The sequence below is a fragment of the Aquila chrysaetos genome, chromosome 6 (assembly GCF_900496995.4).
Source record: "Aquila chrysaetos chrysaetos chromosome 6, bAquChr1.4, whole genome shotgun sequence".
Taxonomy (NCBI): domain Eukaryota; kingdom Metazoa; phylum Chordata; class Aves; order Accipitriformes; family Accipitridae; genus Aquila; species Aquila chrysaetos.
Genome location: NC_044009.1, coordinates 45,465,974 through 45,485,921, shown reverse-complemented (window position 1 = coordinate 45,485,921; position 19,948 = coordinate 45,465,974). Strand labels below are relative to the sequence as shown.

The 19,948-nt window shown below is 39.8% G+C and overlaps 1 protein-coding gene across 9 annotated transcripts in view; it reads left to right on the top strand.

Annotated features, from left to right (window-relative positions):
- Positions 1 to 19,948, top strand: part of NCKAP5 (NCK associated protein 5) — a 394,816-nt gene that overhangs the window by 363,757 nt on the left and 11,111 nt on the right. For all 9 annotated transcript variants that reach the window (XM_030017100.2, XM_030017099.1, XM_030017101.1 and 6 more), the window contains 2 exons: positions 773 to 902; positions 3,994 to 4,181. In XM_030017100.2, coding sequence (XP_029872960.1) covers positions 773 to 902; positions 3,994 to 4,181 — 318 coding nt within the window. The remainder of the gene's footprint in view (positions 1 to 772; positions 903 to 3,993; positions 4,182 to 19,948) is intronic.

The window sequence follows — 19,948 nt, the reverse complement described above, 5'->3', positions numbered from 1 at the left end:
TGATAGGCAGTTGGGGTTAGGATAGTAGGTGGTATTTGTACCTGTAGATGCCATTAACTGAGCGGTATCAGACTTAGCTTCCCCATACCCATTTTGGGGGGTTTATTTACTGAGCTACTGCTCCTGAAAGGTTTAAGCCTTCAGGCCTTCCATGATTAGAAGCTGTCCAGAGCTCCCAGAAGAAAATCCTTAGCGTTGCTTCCTGAAGAGAAATGGGATAGGAATCAGGTGGGAATTAAGGGCTCTCCGGTACTGTAAGGTAAATGCCGGGACAAGGGACAGGAATTTAGGAAGAATTTAGGATTTACTACTATAGAAAGCATGAGTGTTGTCTACTGGCCATCCTAATTGCCTCTAGAATTGCTTGCCGCAAACCATTTGTTGTGTGATAATTTTATATGTTACAAATACACTGTATTAAACATACTTGAGAAGTTTTAAAATTGAACTTGGTGGATGAAATTATCTGAAAATGTTGGTAGATTTGAAACCTATGTTACAGTGAAAAAATAGTAAAATCTGGACTGTGTCTGCCAGACTAACTCAGGAGACTTACCAGGACAAGAACGTGTTGTTTCCCCCATGTTGGACTGGTAATTCCTTACTTGAAGGAGAAGTGGTTAGTTAAACTGGTAATGCAGACTTTTTTCCAGTTGAACTATCCATTTATACTGCATGATGAATATTAAATGTTCCACTCCTAATATCATCTTCGGCATTATTTTGATATATATGCATCATCTGAATGATTGCAATACCCTTATTTATACAGGACAGAGCTCTGAGAGTATGTACTTATTCTGCGAGCAGCAGTGACACTGAACTGGAGCCAGAGTATGAAACAAATTATTTTAGAACTGCAGAGGAGACTTTTGTAGAGTTAACAAAGAACAACAAACAAGGTAATTGAAAATTTGTACATAAAATTGTGTATCCCTCATCTCCACTCTGACTCAGCAGCAGATAGTGTCCTTCATTGAACTTTCTGTCTAGTTTTCACTTTCTAACCCCAGTTCTTACTTCAGTCTAATTTTCCATTAGCTTTTTATTACTTTTTGCTTTTTATTCTATGTGTGTATCTTTTTTCCCTCCCTTCCACAGTTTTTGCTGGCAGGGGCTTAACTTATAGGTTTTTATGTGTAAATCCCTGCAGTGTAAGTAAAAAGAAGTCTTCTGTTACATTGTTACAAAATTTAAAAGGTGACTATAAAGATAGCTTCCCATTTTTTCTTTTTAATTATATTAGCCACTTGAAATAACCCAATGATCAAGGCCATAGTTTTCCAACCTCTGTATCGAAGTGATGTTGGTTATGGTGCCATAGTGAAGTCTCTCTCATTGTCCATCGTGTATACACTTGCCATTTTCAAGTATCAAACCGTTTTGCGAGAATTGATGGCAATTTGGAATTTACTGAATTCCAGTAGATGAAAACACATTAAGTGAAGTTCTTGAGATAATAGTTTTCTGTGTGTTTAATAACCCAAGAAATTGCTGTCTTGTCTTGACCACCAGCTTCCAGTGCTGCAAGCCCCCTTTCAGTGCAGATGTGTGCCCTCTGGGAGGGGGAGGAGAGTGTGGCTCACATCCTTGCCTACGCAGCCGATGGCTTCCCTGCAGGAGATAAATTCTGGCAAGTGCAAAGGCCAGCGCGAGGTCTCCGCACCACTGAAGCCCTGAGAGCTTAAGCGGTACTTCAGTGATTCATAGGATTTGTGCTGACCCTCTGCACAACAGTGAGCTTGACCTAGCAGAGATTAGCACCTACAGTAGATACCGCAGTGATGAATGCATTAAAAATGCTGTGGATGGCTAGATACTGTCGACAGACATACTGTGCTCTTTAGTGTCTGCTGGGAGTTGGACTTAAACATTTGGCATTTTCAGAGCTAATCCATTTTTCGTGATTCCACCAGAGAGCGAGTGGAGTAGGAAGCTAGGACCGTTTATTTACATTACTCCTGTAACTTTGTATTTTTAATATGTATGAAATATTGCAAGTCATTTAACTCAGCCCATAAACACTTCTTTTTACAGATTTTGTTTTTTACAGACCATATTCTAATACAAGAAAGATGTGTTTTGTTGAAGAGGTAGATAAGCATTTTCTTCTGTATTGATCACAATTTGCAAAAAAAGGATTTTATCGTGTGCAAGCAGTTGCATTAAATGGCAGCAGATTCCAAGTTTAATGATACCTAAGCATGACTTGAAGTCACCATTTTGCGTAGCAAATCATTAATTTTGTGTATATGCCTAACTTTTGGGCTACTAACAGAACTAAAATTCATAATTGTGATTGATACAAATAAAAAAGAAAATTATAAAACATTATTGCAAAAGTATTTCTGCTGTGGTCATTCCTTATGGTCAGGATTTCTGTTCTGCGCTCTATAAATGCAGTTCTCGCATCGTATTAATAACAATACTTTATTCCATTCTGTGTTCAAAGATCGTAGCTTCTTTATGCACACAAGTGATACAACCTCAAAACATCCACAAGAGGCTGAGGCAGGGGCTGCAGCAAACCAATTCATAAAGATTATTTTTATATGTATAGATAATTATATTTATTAGATGAGTCCCCAAAACATTAATGAACTCCCGCTGGTTGCACAATTACAATGTTGGAGTGATTTTCATTTTCCATTTATGAGCAGAGAACAGAAAGACTGAGAGACTGAGTACCCAATGCAAAGGCTATTAAAAGTCAATGATAAGACCTTCATTGATTTAGTGGGCTTTTGACGAGACTCCCAGTACATTGCCTAATGTTACAGAGAAGGTCAGTAGAATAGCAGGGAATAAGCCAAATATCCCAGGTTCTTCCATTTCAACCATGAAAATGTTTTGATTCCAATTTCATGAAGTTTTTATCCTGATGCGATTCTGTTGGAGGCACTGGAGGCAGAGGCTCTTCTAATGCTATAGGTTATAAGGTAGACTTGAAGTTTGTGTAACAAGATGTGTGAGGAAAGAAGCTAATCATCATATAAGCCTCCATCTCCTGTGCATTTTCATGAAGCTGCAGAAAATTTCTTTGGTTTTATTTTGATATTCTGAATGAGCTTTCAGCCTTGGACTTTGGAAACTGAGGTTTTATTCCTAATTTTCTTGTATTACAGTGGGATCCTGAACAAATGGGTAGGACCTGTTTCTTACCTTAATAGTGTGTTTTTTATACTGTTGTACTCATCAGCTAAAAATGTAGTGAAAAGGAAAGAATTATTGAATATAGTCGAACTGAAAGACATGCTAAAGGAACTTAGCACATCTGCCATGTAAGGCTATTAAGAGAGAAGAACAAAAACTTAGAGGAAATAAATAAGTAGAACAATCCCCCCCAAATTATCCATCTCATCTATAATTAAAAAAGAACGGAAATTAATTTCTGGAGAAAAGGAGGCTGAGGGGAGACCTTATCACTCTCTACAACTGCCTGAAGGGGGGTTGTAGTGAGGTGGGTGCTGGTCTCTTCTGTCAGGTGGCTGGTGATGGGACGAGAGGAAATGACCTCAAGTTGCAGCAAAGGAGATTTAGGTTGGATATTAGGAAAAATTTCTTTACTGAGAGGGTTGTCAGACATTGGAACAGGCTGCCCAGGGAAGTGGTTGAGTCACCATCCCTGGAGGTGTTCAAAAAGCAAGTAGACAAGGTACTCCAGAACATGGTTTAGTGGGCATGGTTGATGGTTGGACTCGATGATCTTGAAGGTCTTTTCCAACCTAAATGATTCTATGATTCTATGATTCTAATTCTGGCTGTCTCATACCATCTCCTTCACCTTGAATATTAAGTATGAACAGTCCCCTGTATATGCATTGATTGGGGAGTTAGGAGCTAGTATGTTAATGCTTTTACTACATTGAATTCCAGATACCTTAAAACATTTGAAATATATTTAAAAATTGTAAGATTACATTACAATGCATGTAGACTGCATTTCATCAATTAAATATGCCGTAACGATATTATTTTTAACATCTCTTACAGCTGAGCAGGAAAAACAAAATCAGAGAAAGTCATTTCTGGGGAACCCGATGTCAATCTTGGATTTATACCAACACAGTCTCTATGGCCATTTTGGAGAGGATGGACCTGAACAGTTAACACATTACAGTTTAATTGAGCAGCTGAGTGGAGCTTCCAGCAAAGACAGCATGGGCAAGGAGAGCCCAAGTGTGAGTTACTGTGATTTTTATATTACTTCTCATTTTCTTCATGATTATTTTTATTTGCTTCGTTTTTTCCTCAGTGTGTTGATTGATTACAAAAAACAGGCAGACTTGAAGAAAACAGCATGACCTGCAGAAGTGTAAAGATCTAAATATTTTTAGAACAGAATGTTAAATTCTGATGCTCACCTGTCATAGAATTAGACTTCCAAAATTGACAAGTAGAGTCAGACTAGCACTAGCACCCTAGCATTAGAGAGGAGCTGAAATTTAAGGCTAGCAAGAAAACACAGAATTTATCTTTTAAGTATGCTCCTCCACATATAGTTAGATAATATGTATAGCACAACATGTAGTAAGTGACTTAAACCTCTGAAGTAGTATTCCTGAAAATTCAAATGGACCTATGCTATGGAAGTCAGCTATCTTCTGGTCTCTTTTGAAATAACTCTTAGTGTTAGCTCTGGAACTCCTGATCTGAGGGTTTTAAACATTATTTTGATGAAGATCAGCCCTGATCTGATTGGTGGATCTTGACGCTAAATTGAAACAAATTTGTTTTCTCCGCTTACTTCATGTGAATCCACTTGCTATTTCTGTCTCTAAAAACATTGAACCTGACATCATGCAGTCTCAACAATCCTGAAAAGCAACATCTTAACCTGCTCTTTTCCTCCTCTTTTGTCATGCCTTCTCCTCTCATCCTCACACTGCTTTCTCACTTTTTCTCTCCTTTGCTCTAACAAGCCTATTTGTTTGAAAATAGAGCCACCCAGCCATGATCCACTGTAATCATTTTGCCTCCATGTTCATTCACTTTCCCAACTCTTCTTTTTAAATACAAGCTCTTTTGTTTCTGTGTGTAGCACTCAGCACTTTTGGGGTATGTTACAGTATAAACAAAGGCGGTAGCAGAAAATAATGAATGAGCTGCTGTTTTGTAGCATACTGGTGTAGTTCATAAGTGAAACAGAATTTTTATCTCTTCCCAGACCCCAGTATTCAGCTTCAGAAAAGCACTGTGCATTGTAACTTTAGAGGTGATTAACTCTAACCAAAGTTAGAGTCTTACAGCTTTCAGGAATCTGGGCCAAATGTGCAGAAGGAATGTGTGGAACAAACTGGCAATGGCCCTGTTTGTTTCAACTCTGCTGGCATGAAAGCCCCGCTTAATTGAATATTAAATTGACTCACAAACTTCAAAAGAAAAATCCTGAAATGTATCTGCCTTGTTTCCCAGTCGAACAAATTTCACTAGTACCCAGAATGTGATTCAATTTGAATATATTTGGTTTGTATTAGAAAGAACAATTTTAAAGTTTCTGGCTTCATAGTTGGGAAGAAGAAAAGGAAAAAAAAAAGTAGCAGAGGAGTATTGAAAAGGATACATGAAGGAAAATAATTTGAGCATCCACTTAATCCCTCATCTTGAACATCTAGAAATTCATAGCTTAATTATGCAGATGAGATGAATTATATATGTATGTATGTGTGTATGTATATATATAAAAATATATGAAAATCAGTTCTGCCTTCTGGAGGCCAAGGTCTTTTGCTATTAACAGAGCAATTAGATTTGATTCCACTACAGAAAAGTGGCTCAGAGTTGCATCTACTTTTAATTCATTCTTCTCATGCATTTCTTGTATATGACATCTCTGCAATGTGCCCAATCAGCACCAAAACTTAAACAAAACTCATTGAAATAGCCTTAGGATCCTTGTAAAAATACATCATTAAACTAGAAGGCAACAGGTACAACTCAGCACTAGTATTTTTCATGCATTATTTTGGGGGGCTTTTGAGATCACTTTTTGAGGATCTGAAATAGCTCTCAAAACAGCATTGCCTCTCGGTGAACAGTGAAAGCTCAATAAAGCGCTAGAGATTTGCCTATTAGTATTAAACTTTTCAGAATGACAAATGAGAAGCAGTAACCATGAAAAGCAGGTTGCCCTGAACTCCTTGTTTGAACCAGCATGGCAAATTTTTCCGAGCTGTGATTTGTCCAACCGGAGAAGATCCACAGTCTGTTTAAATTAGAAGCGTGTGATCTGGAACATTACCCACAAAAAAAGGGGGACACCAGAAACTGAGGCACTTGTGGCCAACAACTCTAAAAAAAACAAGATAAATTGGGGGGAGGGGGGGAATGCAGCTTTCATGCAGAATATTTGGCATTTTGGAAAAGGAAATGCTACGTGCTTTGAATTTCATTCCCAAATGGTGTGTGTGAAGCCTTTTTAAAAAAAACAACCAAGTGTCGTGATGGGCAGAATGAGTTTACACTGCTTGTCGAAAGAGCAGTGTGCTGTATCAGTCCCTCAGCCCAATTAAATTGGCCTGTACAGCACCAGTACGATAGTGACTTCAGACTGGGAGCTCTAATGAGGCGTTCTGGCAGGAAGCTCTGTTAACCCAGACTTACTGTCATTTGAATTGTCTCCTTCTCACCGAACATATTCACCAGCATTACCCCCAAAGTACAGACACAAGTTTTATCAGCAAAAAAGTATTGCAAAGGAGTTTCAGAAGGGAAACAAACAATGGGCAATTACTATGATAAAGGAACACTGAATGGACAGTCTGAGGAATCAAAAAAGGCTTTTACACGTTGAAAGGAGAAATACTTATTGTTCTGGTTTCTTATCTGCCACGTCTTAAACAGCATCCTGGTTAAATTCTCTTGGCACTAAGACCAATTTTATGTTACATTTGTTTTGACCTCGGAAACATATTCTGAAATAATGTCATCCTTTTGTACACTGCAGAATTTTGGACAAGAAAAACAAATCACAATTTCAAAGAAAGGAGTAAGATGCATTGAATCATGGACATAAAACTTTCACTTAAATTAACAGCCATGGTGTAGTTTCCTCGTGGGATTTTCAAAACAAGAAACAATAATTTTTATATGTATCAAATGAATTAATTTTAATTGAACAGTAACTTTCCGATTTAATAAAACATACGCAGCACCAGATCCAAAGTTCACTGCAGTCAGCCCACGGGAGACACCTATTCAGTGAAACTTCAGTGAGGCCTGCATTAAACAGCCGTTCCTCTTCCTTGTAGCAGTCACTGGTAACGCCTTGAGCAGTTTGCTGACATCATGATTGCTGCCATATTTGTGCAATGAAAAAATTATTTCACTTTTCAATTAATTTACTCTTTAGACTTTAAAAGCTCAGGGATTTTTTTTTTTCTTATAAGACTTCAGAAAACAAGATAAATTTCCATCAACCAGGCCCATTGTTTATTAACTTATTTTATGATCAGACAAGAACCGGCACAAGTTTACTGTCTTCTGTGTTCCCTTGGAGAAGTAACTGAATTGGTCAAAGATTTTATTACTTAATCTTCCTTATGATCCCAAAGCATCATAAAAAATACGTTTTCCTCTCTGTCCTTAATCAACCATCACATACTTTTTTTCTGTAATACAGCCCTTCTTGCTTTCTTTTGTCCCTATGTATTACTCAATTTGAGTCACCATCAAGGCTTGCTTGTATTTCAAGGCATGACTTGAGCACTTTAAAGAAAAGATCCTGTATGGAAGGGGTTGGTACCCATCACAAGCTTCTAAATCTTCCTGTTTTCCCTCAGTTGTGATGATATACCTGAGAAATCTGACATTTCTGGCACAGTTAAAATGTTAACTACATCAGCAGTTTAACTAGGGGCCTCATTTAACAAAAGAGGCTTGTATGTGCAATGTGAAGTTACGGCCTTATTCAACACAGCAGAGTTTGTATGTGTTGTACAGATGATTCATGAAGGAGATCAAATGCTCAAATCACCATGTCTTGCAATTCAAGTAGGTATTAGAGCTTGCTGGCAACTACAGGAAAAGGAAAAATTTGGCTGCACTTACAAATGGGACTGACATGGCGGCATTCCCAGATAAACTCAAGGTTTTTTACAGCTGAGTAAGCTGATCGGAAGTTAATGCTATATGATCGACTCATTGTGCTCACAAGCCTTCTAATGCATCATATTAACAGAGGGGAATATCCACAAAAGGACTAGAAACAAGAATAAGAAAGTTTGGTAATTGTAGAACACTTAACCATCCTCAAGGACCCCAGAGCATTAAGCTGGTACTATACAGGATGTTCCAGCACTCCTGAATTACAGCAACAGTTAAAGCAGCCTAGACACCTCTGCAGGCTACACTAAACAAGAGTAAGGGGGGAAAAAAGAAAGGCATGAGCTGCTTCTGCTTGCGTCTCGTCTCCTAGAGAGATCAGTAAGTCTTAAGCTAGGGCATGAATTGGCAGAACACAGAGCACTTTGCACTGCTCACCTATTTAGGCAGCTCTTGGAGAATGTGCCAGCAGTCTATGTGCCTGATTTGGGTTCTCTGAGTCACTTTCTGAAGGTGCCTTATTCTCTCTGAAAGAGAGAAGTTCTTAGGCTCTTAAATGGAGCCCCTCTTAAAAGAGACTCTCCATATTTAAATATCTGAAGTAGTTCCAGGGAGACGGTGTGCACTCTACTTTCACAGAGAACTCACTTTTTGCACATTATCAGATATGCTTAGGGAGGGATTCTGCTTATCACATGTGAAGAAGCCTAAGATAATGATTTGGGTCCAATTAGCAGTTGGGAAGAGCTGCATCCTAAGAGTTTAAAGTGGGAAAGAGGTATTGACCTGTGGAACTACTTGCTTCCTTGCCTTGACCAGAGAAAGGGAGCCTATGCAGCTTGCTTATACTGAGTACCAAACTTTCAACCCAAAGTTAGCAAGATGAACATTGCCCCAAGCTTGCCTCTGTGGGGAACTAGTAAAAAGCAGCTATTGTAGCTACCCTTTGTATTTTAGAGAGTGAAACTGCGTCTCAGTGCACCCTCAAGTGAGCACTAAATAATTACCTTGCTTATACTTTCATAATAACAAGAGTCCTGCAGCTGGGGCAGCACTGGGTGATATTTGGCTAGTTGCTTGGTCTCAGGATCTCAGTTTCACTGGCAGTACATTGGCGACAGCAATACCGATCTCATGTCACAACCAGAAAGAAAACAGCAAATGCTCTAGATGACCTAGGTCTTAGCTTGTTTTGTACAATGTGTGTGTTACTGCAAATATATAATTTGAAGCAACTCGTACAAATTTTTATGCTAGAAAGTAATAGAAGATAGAAGGGGTCCCTTGTCAATAAGAGAAAGTATCTAGATAGGCTGGATCAAATCCAGGAATTAGTGGACTATGGATTTCTGTGTAGTGATTGTATAATTCAGTTTACTGTGTATCAAGCACAGAAACCTCACCTCGTCTTTGCTATTTTCCTTGCCAGGGTTAAGAGAGAGGAAGATGATGAGGTGAGGAGGGAATCGGTTATATTTCTATTCCTAGCCCTGATGAACCTAAGATGTTAAGGAAGATACTGCCATTGTACAATTTCAAGACGGGGAATAAGTCTGCAGACTCATTTACCTGTCTCTTGTGTTTTAAGATCAATGCTTTTCTTTTGTGTAAGGAAGTAGTATATGAAAACATTGTATGTGTTTAGGGAGGTGGTCTATTAATGTAGACATTAGGTGATGCCAGCCTAGAACCAGATGTTCTAATTCAGGCAGGATCAGATATCCTTTCATCCTCCATGTCACAGAAACTGAAAATAACATTTGCTGTATTTATGCTTTTGTATTAGCCCTTCAAAACTCACGTCATGTTGGGACAGGGTGTGTATAGAAGATCCAGCAACAGTTTTATGAAGAGCAGTGTTACAAAGGGAAAGTAAACTACCCAGCAGACTCGTATGTCCATCTAGGACTCAGAAGCCCTGTTTTGAAAGCAGAGCGAACTACCTCACCCAATGAAAGGGAGCACGTTCAGACCACCGAGCTCAAATTGGCTAGGACCCAAGCCAGAAGTCTCACGGTGGTGTAAAGCCACGCAGACGTACCCACTCAGGTGGGAGTGCAGTCCAGTCACGGCAGCCCTGAAGCGGCCCAGCTGGGGGTAGGCTACCCCCGAGCTCGCTTGCCTCGTGCGCGCTTGCTCCGAGCTGCCCTGACCTCTGCCTCCAGAGCTGGTGCTGCCGGGCAAGGTCGCGTCTGTCTGCGGCCGCCGCGGGGAGGTCACCGAGAGCGCTTGCACGAGGCCTTACTGGGCACGGACTGCACTACTGAAATAGCCGCTCTCCGCAGCACAGCCCCCACCCCGTTCCCCAACCGTGGCATGTAGGGGGGTCTTTAAGCTACACGTTTCCGTTTGTCAAAATTGTCTCAATAGAATTTACCCACTGACAGGCTTGGGGCTGCGAGACCTCCTTTCTATTTAATCAAAGGTTTTTGATTCTCAGATGAATGATGCAATACTTGTTCCGTCAAAGCAGAGACTGTCTGAGTAATTACCCAAGTTGATGTAAGATCTATTGTCAGGGGAATTTTGTAGGAGTATTTGACAACGTAAGTGACAAAAACCACAGGAGCATGATCTGATAAGAAAACAGATTTTACCATACCACCCATGGGAGTAGTACAGAATTAAAAATATTTTTTCTAGCCTCAAGTCTGAGTCAACTCATGTGGGGAAATGTGAGATTAGAAATAGGCTAGGATGTCTCCAGACATCAACAAATCCCACGTCTCTGCATGTTTTTTTCCCCTCCATAGGGCAAGTTCACATTCCGAGATCTGCTACCGAGCCTTATATTCCTAATCAAGTCTTATTGTTTCTAGTATCTTGCCATCAAAGTTGCCTCCAAAAAGTAAAGTGAAGAGACAGCAAAACAAGCAATTTGAAGACTGCTAGGCAGTCTCCTGGGACCAAAGTCTCACTTGACGTGTATCACTTAAAAGAAATGTTGTGTAGTGTGGAAGAACATTCTTACAGTTAGCCTGAGGAACTAGCTTGGCAACAATAAAAAGCTGCAGTTATACAGACACTCATTTCTCTCCCTGTGCCTTCTAGGTGAAACAACTGAGGCTTCTTACACTGCTGAGAGTTTTAGTAAAAAATCATGCAGTCGAGAGTGGCTCAGCAAGGAGGATGATAACATTCTCCATAACTTTTTTAAGTTTTTAAAAGGCTTTGGCAAGGCAAAACGACATTTGGAAAGCAGAGTCCGTCAGAGAAAATAACTTTTTTAATGGTATGCAAGGGATATTTTTAGGAAAAACATACCCTAAAAAAAATGGAAGCTGTTATCTGCTGATACAGTTCTGCTTCTAGCACTAATGGACTCAGTGGTTTTAATACTGTGCCACCAAATCCCATTCTGACTAGCCCTCCAGCTGGTGTAAAAGTTCTCTCTATTTTATGTTTGGTTAGTGTATTTATGGGGATGGGTAGGTGGCGACATTTTAACTCAAATATCTTTTAGCACAGAGTCTTAAAAGAGTATTTGGATATTGGTGAGGGACAGAAAGTCTTTAGCATAGTACAGCAGGCTGTGTGGCATTTAAAACACATGGTGTGCAAGGCTAGCAGGAGAATAGTTTGGATGTGAGTCTCAGAGAAGACGCGGAGGAAGTGAAAAGCTGTAGCTACGGGAGGAAAGTTAAGGACTTGAAGCATCACTGGCATGTAGGTGCAATTCTAGTGCCTATGGCACAGTGTCATGTAACGCTAAATCCCCAAGTAACTCACAGCACCGAGTGAAGTGTGCCTATGTGGTTTGTCGAGTGCCAGATGCAGATGTGTGGGCTTGTCTCATTGAAGGCAACACACTGAGCTGTCCTGTGGCCACAGCTGGAGTGTTGTGCTTACTGAATATAACCCCTTTAGCGCTGCAAGGAGGGAAGAACTTTGCCCTTTTTGAGTGGAAAAACTCGGTCACTGGAGCAGAAACCTCATATCCCACCACCTCAGCAAGTAATTTCAAATTACAGAGAGAACCTTGTCTTTTCAGCACGTAGGAGCTGCATAACCACATTACGCACTGGCCCAGATGTCACAAAAAGTCCTGCAGCTCGTTTGCTGGAGTCCCTGGAGGAGCGGTCCAAAACTGCTCGTGTACAAATGCCCAGAGCAACGCAGAGCTGTACAGAGCTAATTTACAGTGAGCCTGCCTGGGCACAGAGTTAGCGCAGCTCCTTATGGCCCGGTTACTCCAGGCCATTTCGCAGCAGGGCTGAGTAGCTGAAATAAGCGGGGTTGCTCCCAGCCCACCCAGCTCGCTCACCGATATCTTCACATCACACTGCACCGTGCTTTGCAGATACACCCTGAGCACTATAATGTCTATTTGCCTGTATAACTGAAGATTACATAAGGTGTTAAGTAGGTAGATCCTTTAGTCTAATAAGAACCAAAAGTACATATTGAATAAAAGTATCATTTGCTAGTGATTTCCCTGAGTGGAAAATGTTCTGAGCTGTTTTTCAGAGGTTTGACAGATGGAGCTGCTGTGATTTGCAGCATGGCCCAAAGTGCACTAATGTTTCCGCCATTTGTAACCAGACACTCTTCAGTCCTCCATCTTTGGAAATAAAGCTTTAGGTTTCATTTCTCTCTGTGTTGAATTGGAATATTATAATACTACTGTAGGCCAAAATGGAATTCATGGCACATTAACAGCAACAAATGATAAATATTAGTAAGCTTGTGAGATAGTGTAATTGTTGTAATGGTAGAAATTATATTAGTAATAAAAGAAAAAGCTAAAAAATAAATTGGATACAATAAACATTGGATTGACTCAATCAAGATAAGAGCAGTAGGGCAGAGAGGTATTCAGCGAGCTGTTTGTTTTCTGAAGCTGGAAGATATTTTGTCTCCAAGAGGACCATCTGATTAGCAGAGTTAAATGAGATGAATAATGCTGTAATATTTTTGTGAATTGTTTTTCCAGCTGAAACTTGCCTTCCCCATCTATAATAGTGATATGTTTTGCATAAAGCACTCAAACATCATGCAGGGAAGGGTAGGAAATGACTGATCTTTTAGTATGAGAGTTCCATTCTGAGTAGAATACATGAGGAGTAGGTTACACAGCTGATGGTAGCAGGAACTGTAGCAGTATGCTGAAAATATGTTCGCCAAGTATTTCTTTTTTTAAGAGGATGCTTTTCCTTTTCATATGTACACAGACAATAATATCCTAATCAACATACTCTTTGAAACGAAGGTAAATTTTATGTCAAATATCGGCAAAAAATCATATTGAAATAAGTTGCAGGTGTTTATAGTTTGTTCCACAAGCTGTTTTCATCTCCCAAAAGTGATTTACCTTTTATTTAAATGAGAAGTTATACTGGATTTTGTGCAATATGACACACAGATTGTCTAAATCCTTAAGAAAAATATTGGTTAAATATTTTTTGCAAACTTGAACACTCCACTTCATAGCAAGTCCCAAAGTGAAATATTTTATTTCTTACTGTATTTTTAGGCCCTGGTACATGAATTCCAGGCCTTGTGCAGCATCCATATTATTTTAATGGAAAACAATATTTGTATTTGGTAGGAGAAACAAACATGGGATTTAGCAGACTGATTAGCAGTAAGTGACACAGGGAAGTTTGTAAGATATACCTGTGTAATTTAAATGTCTAATTATCTTTCACAAAGGCTAAGAAGAATGATACAGGTTTTCATAGCACATGTCAGAGTCCCCCCAGCCTCAACTGCCCATCAATCCATCAACGACTGAGACACATCCCTATAGCTCCACTCCCATTAGTGCCGCCCTCTCTGGATTACTCCATTCTTTGCCTGATCATTAATAGAGGCCACTAAAACTTTTACATACTATAAAAAGCTGTAGCCGTAAGAACTTGCCTTAACTACTCTAGTGTTATTCTCAGCAAATACAACCCCAAGTGATTATTTGAAGAATTATCTGAATAATTGCCAGTCAAACGTTTAAAAGTGATTTTTCTGACATCCTATTACATATGCACATATCCTATGGGTTATTGTACGCTCTGTAAAGCATACCGTAAAACAAGACCTCAGATGGATTTGGATGGATGAAGAGTAAAGTAGAAGTGGGTGGGAATGAAGAAATTAAATATGAATATATTATATTGCTGAGGATTATAAAATAAAAATGTTAATCATGCAGTAATAGTCTATGATATTTCTTATAACAGGAGTGTCTGAGCTGCACCAAGACACTGTATCCGCAGAAAAGTTACCGGATTGGGAAACATTGGTAACACGTGTACTAAGATGCAAAGCAGATTTGGAATGTAAGAGCTTTTCAGACAATGCCTGAAACCAAGGAGCAGAATTAGCTAAGCAGCCAGCACACACTTCCTGAATGCTGTTGCAAGAATTATTTTGCCCTGCGTAGCCTAACTGGAGAGTCGTTTGTGGCCCCTAATCAGCAAAAATATGGGCCAGGTTTTTCAAGCTTTATTTCCTAATGGCTATGCCTAAATTCATATTTAGACACTTCAGCTGCCCAGTTTTCAAAGGTGCTAGAAATCTGGAGCTTTTGCTCATGTCTCTGACAGATTCACGTATTTGGATCCTGTGAAAATCATGGTGTTTATATACGTGCTCGAAAATTGGTTTAGATATTCTCCCTCTATCTGGCAGAATTTCAATCTGTAGCATCCTACTTCTGTACATTGGCTCTGTGGGCAATGTCATGGAACATCAGCAGACGTTTTCCCCTGAGTTAAAAGGAAGGCCAAATACTGTGTATTTTTTAATCTGGTGCTACAATGTTACAGTTAAGATCATATCATAATGAAACTCTTCATATTTTTAAACCCATTTCTTACTGCATTTTCCATAACATTAGTGTATGAGAAACCGGAAAGTGCCAAAACTTTCATCTGTATCATTTTACAAAATATTTTTATTATTACTATTATTGGAACACCATCCTTTCTTTTCATGCTTCTGAGAACCACTATAATAAGCCAGGGTACCAGAGAGTTCAACATTTATAATACAGCATTTCTATAAATAAAATCCATTGTAAAAACATGGATTCTGTATTATGACATCATTAGCAGCACAGTGGTGAAAACAGAGACAGCAGAGCAAGCCAAAAAACAGCAGTCACCATCTAAAAGAGCTGCATAATGTGGAGAGCTGTAGCTTTTCTGGTTAACTGCTAAAGACTGAATAGTCTTTGGAGGTGCTGTTTGTTCATGGTAGTTTCATCACTTATAGCGGTTATACTAGAAGATGAAATGTCTGGCTATGTAGGAAATAGAAGTATGAAGACATTTATCTTCTTGTCTTGTTCCACAAGGCAAATACACTTGGGCTTTTTTTCCTCACATTACACAAAAACTACTTGGTTGCTCAATTTGTATGTTTTCTAAGTGGAAAGGGGGCTAATGTTGATGGCACCCACTACTGTCACATGCACTCCATTTAGCTCAGCAGTGTCTTTCTGTCCCTGTGAAAGTGGGAACCCACATGCTCTCCACCACAGCCAAAAACTTCGATACCAAGTAGGGAATGCTCTGGACTTGGGATTTCAGGCATGTCCTTCCATTCCTGTGGGAGATAGAGCTTCTTTTGCCTCCATATCCTGTTCTTCCAGAAGGTTGTAAGGCATGGCGTCTGGATGTCAAAGGATAGAAGAACACAGATTTATGAAAGCATCATTATATAGGTAATTACCATTCATATTTACTCAGGGACAGAAACTGCTCGGTGTCCACAGGTGCTAGGACACAGGTTGTGAACAGAAACATCTCCATAGGCTCCATAGGCTCTGGATAGCAGAAAACTCCTGAGCTTTTACACAGGGCAGTCCAATAGACATAAAATCGTAGACAGTTCCAATTGATATATCAGAGTCTGGCTTGCTGTTGCTGGTGGCATTAGCATTTGCTAACCTGTGCTAAGCCAATTTTGTGAGACAGTTGGGAGTTTAACAAACCTATTTCAGATTGTATTTTGGAAGAATCTCAAGCATGGGGGAAACTGGTCATGTTCTGTTCATTGCAGCAGATGGTATCCCATTTGGTGTTTGTTAGCTTTGTTTGCAGCTCAATATTTTGTTTCTAGGGGAACTCAGTAAGTTAAATAATTTATCTCTCTAATGCATCAAGAGTCTGATCCAAAGTCTACTGAAGTCAGTGCAAAACATTTGATTAACTACCATATACACTGAATAAAATGCCAGGTCTTGTATGTTGAAGAGCATTTCAGATGCTCTCTAGTGAGAATGATACAGGCCTCTGTCTTTCCATGGAGAATTTTTTGCCTGCAAAGAAAGAAATACTCAAACAGTGACAAAAAGCTTAGCAGTTAAGAGTGCAGGACTGTGGAGATCAGGGTGATGTTCTGGCTGACTGTCCAAGTTGCTGAAACTCTCTTGCTATTGAATTCCCCATTTTTAAATAAAGAATAAAATAATACCTTCCAGCTGCATTTGCAATTTAATCCAGTACTGTTAGCAGGCTGCTTTGGGGGCTTTGAAGGCCCCATAGCAGTGCTAAGCAAATAATCATTATCACTTAATATTCTCATCAAGCATTCTTACTCAAGATGGGATCTTGCATTACAAGGGCTAACCACAAACACATTGCCCCTCTGCTGAGGAATTTTCAGAATGTCAGAAGCGAATTCACACCCTGATCCTGCAGAGTTTTGCATGAGCAGAACTATACCGCCTTCAGCAGTCCTGCTGTCCATGCAGGGCTCCTAACAGCATCTGCACATGGAGGAAATTTTTATTCCATTCTTACAAGTATTTGAATCCTGAATAATCTAAAATATCAAAGAAATCAACACTTTAAAGATTATTTTTTTTCTATACCAATAAATATCAAATGCGTGTTCATTTCCAGCAACACTTTTCAAATTATTCATTCGCTAGTAGGGCCTGGGAACTGCTTTATTCTGTATTTTTATCCAAATTTCCTGTTTGTATCATCTTTGGTCATTCAAAAAATGAGTGCATTTTAGCTCTACAATGTGTCTGCATGAATTCCAGTTGTATTTTAGTCCTCCTAGTGGCCTATTATATTAACAATATTATAATCTTTATTTTAGGCGTAGGAACATATTCTATGTTACCAGTATCTCAGGACAGTTTGCAGCATTAGTACTGCAGTAACACTTCTGTATTGCTAAGGTCAATAAATCTTCTAAAGCATTTGTCCAACAAATCCATTCATGCAGCTGGCTATCACTTCACGTACACATTTCTTTATTTATACACAAATTGTAGCAAAAATCAATAAAAAAAATACTACATTATTCTGTCACTGCAGGAAGCCCACTGTGGGAACAGGAGCCTGTTCTGGTTCCTCACACCAAATTCCTTCTTTGATCATTTCCAACAAAGGTTTTCTCACAGCCAGATAGGGGGGTCAGACCCCACAGAACTGGGATTTCCAATATATATTTTCACTGCGCTTCCTTTCTCTGAAAAAGCCTCCAAAGCCATGTCAGAATAACACCTCACGTTCTAAGAGGGGCCTTTTATAGCCCAGGTGGACTCAGCGCAAATGTTTACCAGCCTTTTAGATCCTGTTAGCAGCTTAATCTGAACCTTGCTGGTATCCAGGGAAGGCAAAGGTGGAAAGGCAAAGGTCTGTCCAGCACACTTGTCCTTGACTCCTCTCTGTTTCGAGGCTGTGCCCCTCACAGAGGGTTTGCAACCGCTAATGTTTCTTAGCAGATCCAAGTGAGAGACCTTTTGTATGCCTGGCTGAACCACAAAGTAGGGTAGAGGTTCTCATGACCAGAAACAGATGTACTTGGGTCGAAAAGATGAAGCAAACAAATCTAAACCCATAAATTAACTAAAATTCCCCTTGGATCACAGCCAAATTATATGTGTATTAATCAAAAAGTATATCACTGCTTTAATTTTGTGAGGAGGCAAGTTGAACTTCATAAACATCATAAATCTCCTGGCTGTAGGAACTTCCATCTGCATCTCCAGCAGTGGTCGTCTTGGTGCCCAGCATTACTCTGCTTAATTTGCAATGTTTCTTTTTGATCATCCTTTAGAGCTGGGCAAAGGAATATCATCTACAATCTGCATTTATGACGTGAATTGCCTATTCCCTGCAGGTAGCCCTGTCTCTCTCATTTCCTTTTCGATTAATCCACACAGTTACTGAGTCACAGCCCAGGACTGTATCCTTGAGTTGTCTGGTAAACATGAGATTAGTTACAATCTATATTTTTTCCATCAAGATATATTTTAGTCCACTGGCTAAATTATTAAATCTAATCGTAGCCTGTTTCTGTTCTCGGAGTTGTCACCATGAGCACAGACATAGTGCTTTCTCCTGGTAACCGTGGCAGACGCCCCAAATGACACAGATTCTCTCAGGTACCAGGCATGCGGCAGTACTTGAACATACACCAGGTACTCCATAATCCATAAATCAAATGCGACGGCCTGTTCCTTGACCGCAGCCTCTCAGGAGACAAGTGAGAGGGCTGAGCGAGGAAGCACAATTGTTATCGTTACGCAAGTCTTGTTTCTGATGGAGGCAGGCAGGATGGTTTATTTATTTTGTATACACAAAGTAGGTGTTTTAAGGGGTGGGAATGGCTGGCCCCAGCAGTGGTAGTGGTCATAGAAAAATGCAGCAATTGTGGAGGTGAGACCAGAGAAGGACACTAAGAGGACATGACACCTGGCTCCAGTGCTCTTTTGATACCAGGAGCATGTCTGTGGGATATGGGCAGCACAGGAATCACAGCAATGGAGTACTTTGTCGAAGGTGAGGCAGAAAACCTTTGTAACATAACTGATGGGTGACGTTGAAATGAGGCCTTGCAGGTAGACAGAGCCAAGAACTCTGCTCGGCTGGTCTCTGAGGTGCCTTACTTGCCTCAGATCCTATCGCGGTGCGTTCCACCATTTTGGCACGCTTCTTCATCCTTCCTTGTATAAACGGTGGGGAAGTAGTTCTTACTCCCCTCACGGGTTACGCCCCATCCTACCACGTGCTGTGGTCTTTGCTCCTTTTTTGTCTCTGTTTACTCCCTTGTTCAGCTGACGTTTCTGTGGTTCTTGCTCAGCTTTTAGCAGGAGGCACCCAGGACGCAGCTGTAACACCTTCTTACAGTGGACTTCTGTCCTGTGAGAATAAACATAGGCTTGGGTCACAGAATGATTTCCTGAGCCAGCAGCACATCACACTGGGCACGTTCGTGTGGCCACATGCACAAGAAGATTGCAAACGCTCCTTTCCTCTTCAGCACCTTGAGTGGGGAAGCCGTGCAGGCAGACACCTGCAGCTCCCCATGCTTTCACAGGAAATCTGGGAGCTCCTGCCAATGGGCCTGAGTTAACAAACATGTCCTCAAGCACATCTGAAACTCAGCCATGAATTTCTCAGCTTTTAAATTACATTTTTTACTTGATTATCTTCCAACAGTTTTTTTTAATTCGTGATTAATTTTGGGTTGGCTATTTAATACATTGTTTGGTTAACTAATTCATGTAGCTGTTTATAATTATTGCCTTACTATAAAATCATCTTAATAGAAGGTTGGTCGGTTTTTTTTGTTTTCTTTCCAGTAGAATAACAAGTTATTTTATTATTCAAACAAGGCTTACTTCCTGCTGTTTTCAATAAGATTTTTAATAAATATGTAAATTTAAAAATTAATTTACTGCATACGTTTGGCAGCATGATTCTTGAACTGACAAAAGTTTGATGGATTGTAAAATTATCCTCCATAAAAATCATCAGTCATAGTAAACAGAATTTATCAACCTCTGGTAATTTTACAGCTTTTTCTTCATCTTATCTTCTGTTAGGAACTCACTTAAAATTGATTTTAATATAGTATGTTTCTAGAACCGTAATTCATTCATAGATTAATTAGATTTTAGGTTAATATCCCATCATGGTATAGGACATGAGCCAACAGTGTT